At 50.7% G+C, this 5,767-nt stretch overlaps 1 protein-coding gene across 1 annotated transcript; it reads left to right on the top strand.

The window, feature by feature from the left end:
- Positions 1–894: 894 nt before the first annotated feature.
- On the top strand, positions 895–2,385 carry LOC134092225 (potassium voltage-gated channel subfamily A member 2-like). Its single transcript, XM_062545025.1, has one exon. The coding sequence runs from the start codon at positions 895–897 to the stop codon at positions 2,383–2,385; it is 1,491 nt and encodes a 496-aa protein (XP_062401009.1).
- The last annotated feature ends 3,382 nt before the right edge of the window (positions 2,386–5,767 follow it).

The raw sequence follows: 5,767 nt of genomic DNA, 5'->3' as shown, positions 1-5,767 counted from the left end.
TTCCAGCAAAAAAGGCTAAATTGAATGAGTATAAGTAACAGAGTGCGTATTAGTGTTTGTGAGAGAGAAAGGGAGAAAGAGAGTGTGTTTGTGTGTGTTTGTGTGTGTGTGTGTGGGGGGGGGGGGGTAGTGGATAATGAGTGACTTTATCTGGAACAGTTAAGTAATAACTATATATACACAAAGTCCACACAAGAGGCAAGCCAGCGTAGCTGTGCAGTGTTGATGTGTGGTGTGGGCTATGAGAAGATCTTAGAGAGACTTATGCCTGGTGCAGAGCTGGAGTGTCCTCTGCATGGCTGCACTGTATGATGTGAATGGATACAGCCCGGCACAGCGAAGGACGAATGACCCCAAAGTCTGAAACGATCCCTCAGTCTGACAACACTGCTCACATGAACAGTCACAAAAGATCATTACCGCGGCGCCAGAAATGACATCCTTCATGGCAGCGACACCTTTGCTATTTCTCCTGTTTATGCAGAATAGAATAGGAAACAGATGGATGCCTCTTGTCCTTGTGAACACGTAACCAAAACAGAAGGGCTGCTTTGCTAACGGGATTACATGATGCCGTGTGCTGCTGCTGCTGCTGCAGTATTTGTGATGCCTCTCGATGTTCTAGCGTGGCTGTTAAGGTTCCGTCTGTGTCTGTGTTCCGTCTCGACAGGCTTTCTCTCGGTGACATCCTGTGGCCCTCGGCTCTCTACGGCGTTGAGCCCCCTCCCTCGCCAGCCCCAGACCCCCCCACCCTGACCCGCCACAGCCCCCCCGCGCCCGCCACGCCCGCGCCCGCCACACCGCCCCTGCTCCTCCCCCACGCCCGCGTCTGGACTCTGCCAGGCTGCGGCGGCCGGCTCGCTTGAAAAGGTGCAGGCCTCACGCCCCTCCGGGATGACCGTCGCCGGCGGCGACCCGACGGACGAGGCGGCGGCCCAGCCGGGCCACCCGCAGGACTACGACCCCGAGGCGGATGACCACGAGTGCAGCGAGCGCGTGGTCATCAACGTGTCGGGCCTGCGCTTCGAGACGCAGCTCAAGACGCTCTCGCAGTTCCCCGAGACCCTGCTGGGGGACCCCAAGAAGCGCATGCGCTACTTCGACCCGCTGCGGAACGAGTACTTCTTCGACCGCAACCGGCCGAGCTTCGACGCCATCCTCTACTACTACCAGTCCGGCGGGCGGCTCCGGCGGCCCGTCAACGTCACGCTGGACGTCTTCTCCGAGGAGATCCGCTTCTACGAGCTCGGCGACGAGGCCATCGAGATCTTCCGCGAGGACGAGGGCTTCATCAAGGAAGAGGAGAGGCCTCTGCCCGACAACGAGTTCCAGCGGCAGGTGTGGCTGCTGTTCGAGTACCCCGAGAGCTCGGGGCCGGCGCGCATCATCGCCATCATCTCCGTCATGGTCATCCTCATCTCCATCGTCAGCTTCTGCCTGGAGACGCTGCCCATCTTCCGCAGCGACGACGAGGACATGCACAAGTCCCACAGCCCGTACTCCAACAGCACCGCCAGCTACACCTCCACCTACTTCACCGACCCCTTCTTCATCCTGGAGACGCTCTGCATCATCTGGTTCTCCTTCGAGTTCCTGGTGCGCTTCTTCGCCTGCCCCAGCAAGGCCAGCTTCTTCGTCAACATGATGAACATGATCGACGTGGTGGCCATCATCCCCTACTTCATCACGCTGGGCACGGAGCTGGCGGAGAAGGCCGAGGGCGACGGGCAGCAGGGCCAGCAGGCCATGTCCCTGGCCATCCTGCGGGTCATCCGCCTGGTCAGGGTGTTCCGCATCTTCAAGCTGTCGCGGCACTCCAAGGGGCTCCAGATCCTGGGCCAGACGCTGAAGGCCAGCATGCGGGAGCTGGGCCTGCTCATCTTCTTCCTCTTCATCGGAGTCATCCTCTTCTCCAGCGCCGTCTACTTCGCCGAGGCCGACGAGCCCGAGTCGCAGTTCTACAGCATCCCCGACGCCTTCTGGTGGGCCGTGGTCACCATGACCACCGTGGGCTACGGCGACATGACGCCGACCACCATCGGCGGCAAGATCGTGGGCTCGCTGTGCGCCATCGCCGGCGTGCTCACCATCGCCCTGCCCGTGCCCGTCATCGTCTCCAACTTCAACTACTTCTACCACCGCGAGACGGAGGGCGAGGAGCAGGCTCAGTACCTGCAGGTCAACGTGCCCAAGACCAGCGAGTCCAACGAGGAGCTCAAGCGCAGTCGCAGCGGCTCCACCATCAGCAAGTCCGACTACATGGAGATCCAGGAGGGCGTCAACAACAGCCACGAGGACTTCCAGGACGAGAACATCATGAAGGCCAACTGCACGCTGGCCAACACAAACTACGTCAACATCAAGAAGATGCTCACGGATGTATAATAGGCCTCCCCCCCCCCCCCACGGCCGCGTTGGGAGTAGGGGAATGCATGGGACACCCAAAAAGAAAGTTGAAGCATCGTCGGCCTTCCTGTTTCTGGAAGGCAATGGAGAGCCGTTCACTGTGGAGAAAGAAACAGGTGCACTGTAGTTGACACCTCCGTTTCAGTCGAGGGACGTTGCGTGCCCAGTCTCCCCTATAGTTCCACTATTATAGTGAACCATTCGTTTTCTTCTCACCCCCTTTCCCCTGCTAGTACTTAGCGCCAGTCAAGTCCCCCTATCTCAAACCCCCCCAAATATTCAATGTCTGCATGGATTAGCTTTGTGTGTGTGTGTGGCTGCTCATCTCTCCATGTCCCGCGCTAAACAACATAGCCAAGCTGTAGCGCAAACGCCGAGCACGGACTGCCAGGGGCGCCAGGGACTTTTTAATCTCAGACAAACAAAAGCGCAGTGATCTGTCTCTCTCTCACACACACAGAGACACACACACACACACACACACACACACACACACACACACACACAGACAGAGACACATACACACACGGAGACACACCAACACACACACACACACTCATACACACACACACAGACAGAGACACATACACACACGGAGACACACGAACACACACACACACACTCATACACACACAAAGAGACACACACAACACACACACACACACACACCATCTCTGTCCCACAGAGTGTGATGCTGTGTGTGTTCATGCTGTGTGTGTCCATGCTGCTCAGCAGAAAAAAAGCGAAAAACAAAAAAAAGTGAAAAAAGACAAAAGAAAAGAAGCCATTTGAGAGCAGATCCTGACACTTTGTTTTCAGTGTAAGAGACTTTTAAAAAAAAAAAGCCTCTGCTCTGATGCAGCAGAGTGCTTAGTAGTCACTGCGCACCTCACCAGTCAGAGAAATCACCAAAAGAACGATGGCAGCCCACATTGGTGAAAAGAATAACGCTTGTCAGTGCCGCTAATGTCATAACAGAGAGTTTTTGCACATTTTTATTCTCACTACAGTATGTGGCAGTATCAGGTATCAGACTGAATGCTCCGTAATTCTCCTCACTAACTCCCCTCAGCTAACCCCCACCTCCACGCACTTCACCCTGGCTGTTGTCTTAAGCGGCTGGACAGGGGACTAATCACGTGGACACACCCTTCCAGCTGCTACTCCCCTCACCAATGTTGCTTTAGAGCTTTTTTGAAGACAGATTGAATGTCTTAGTGCTTAGTGTGTTTCACCACCCCTTGCGTAGTGAGTTTCCTTTACATGTACGTCTGGACAGGGCAATCACATGGGCTTCTATAGCCCTGACTTGTCCTCTAGTCAGTTGGCGATGTTTTAGAGATTTTTTTGTTGTTGGTTTTTTTTCACAGCTTGGCTTGCTTGCCTCTCTGTCCCATGTTGTACAGTATGCATCTGAGGACGCTCATGCAGCTAAACTGTCTGATGAGAGGAAAAAATGTCCCCTTTTTCTTCTGCTCACTAACACTGTCGCTCAACGTCTTCCATTTTACAGTACATTCCACTTCCACTTGAAGAACAAAAGCATTCCATAATAGACTATAGTGCAATCGTTTCTGTAAGCCACTGCAGAGATAGACAAATTTATTGATATTCAAGAGACATTTCAGCTGAAACAAGCCACACTGTAGTTGATACTTTAAGTATTGCTAGTGAATTGTTAGCCTGCCCATATAGTTGTAGCATTAATATGAGATTATTTTTCTATTCACGTATTGTAGTGTATCTTATTGATTTCATCCAAGCTGTCGTGTAGGAGCAGGACAACTGGGAGAAGTGTGGAGGAGTGTGTTTAGAAATGATGCTTCCTGTTAACTGCCTTTTAAATAACAAAAACATAGTGAAGAGAGAGTGAAAAAGAAGAAGAAAAAAAAACATTTTTATTCTATTACTCTAGTATTGCATGACCTCAAAACATTCCTAGTGGCATGTATTTCAGTTCAGTCCAAACAAAACACAGTGATAGATAGCTAAATATGCTAAATATATTTATCTCCTCGATCTCTCTCTATATATATATATGCATATAATTTTATCTGGATAATACAATACAATTCAATGTGCAATGTAAGTAATTAGTAATTTCGAACATGACTACAGCTGCCCATCTTCAGGGTGCGTTCTTAAGGCAGTACAGATGGCAGGCAAAGGCCAACACACAGATATCATCCTTTTAAGGAAGGGTTAGTCAGAAAAAGAGAAACAGAAGATGAAAGACAGAGAAGTCAATGAAGTGATTGGGGGAGGGCACAATCAGCATTCACACAGCAAGCTCTAATAGGATAGAACATTAGTCTGGGGAGTCTGTGCTTTATTTCTACTGCACAAGAGGCGTGATCAATGGGCACAGGTGGGCATAGGGAATGGGTGCGCCTGGTGGAGAAGCCAGTTTGTGATTGGACCAGAGAGGGTTAAAGCGGAGCGAGAGGCGCAAACGTTCCATCATTTCCGCGTTCTGTCATTACAAGGGGGAGGGGGGCTAAATCCCCCTTTAAGCAGACCTGCTAACATTCGAACTGAACTGCTTGCCAATCTGACAGAGATCGATATCCCACTATGACGTCTTTGTAATACGCCCCTTTAAGCAGACCGGAACTGTTCGAATTTTGCTTCCATTGAGATGCATTATGTTGCTCTATCTTGTCAATATTTAAGGATCTTTGGTTGGACCCAGCAAAACATGGACAGGAAGCAGGAGAGATAGATGTGCAGGTTTCCTGCAAAAATCCAAATCACCAGGCAGGCTTGCTTTACCCAGCCTAAGCTGTCTCGGAACTACTCTGTGTCTGGCCTGTGACAGACAAGCACCAGTCTGGAACCAGACTAGTTCCAAATGTATAGTCACAATTAGGGAAATGAATAACATGCGTCTGGAACCAGACTAGTTCCATTAAATGTATAGTCACAATTAGAGAAATGAATAACATGCGTCTGGACACCAAGCTCAGACCAAGTCCAGACCATGAGCTCTGAAATTCTCATCAATATGAAAAAGGCAGGACGGTCTTCGTAGTAGTTTTGAGCTGTGTGAAGCCTGCGTTTATGAGGTCTCCTGCATGTCCATCAGCCTTGAGAGAGTTGACATCAGAGGCTCTTGGATGCTGTTGTATACAGTAGTTGTGGTGGTTAAACTGAGACTGAGAATTGAGATTGAGATTTGTATGCTTCTAGTTCTCATGGTCAGAGACCAGTCATTTGTTAGATGCGGTCATGCTTGTAGCAGACTGAGATTGAGATGATCATGATTCTATCTACAGTATGGTCATCAGAGACTTGTCTAATGATATGGTGCTGGTGTGGAAGCCCTTTAGCCTAATCTTGTACCGCTACACTGCAGCAGAAT

Source organism: Sardina pilchardus, chromosome 9, assembly GCF_963854185.1.
Source record: "Sardina pilchardus chromosome 9, fSarPil1.1, whole genome shotgun sequence".
Lineage (NCBI taxonomy): Eukaryota > Metazoa > Chordata > Actinopteri > Clupeiformes > Clupeidae > Sardina > Sardina pilchardus.
The sequence above is the reverse complement of the archived record's forward strand: the minus strand, read 5'-3'. Positions and strand labels throughout refer to the sequence as shown.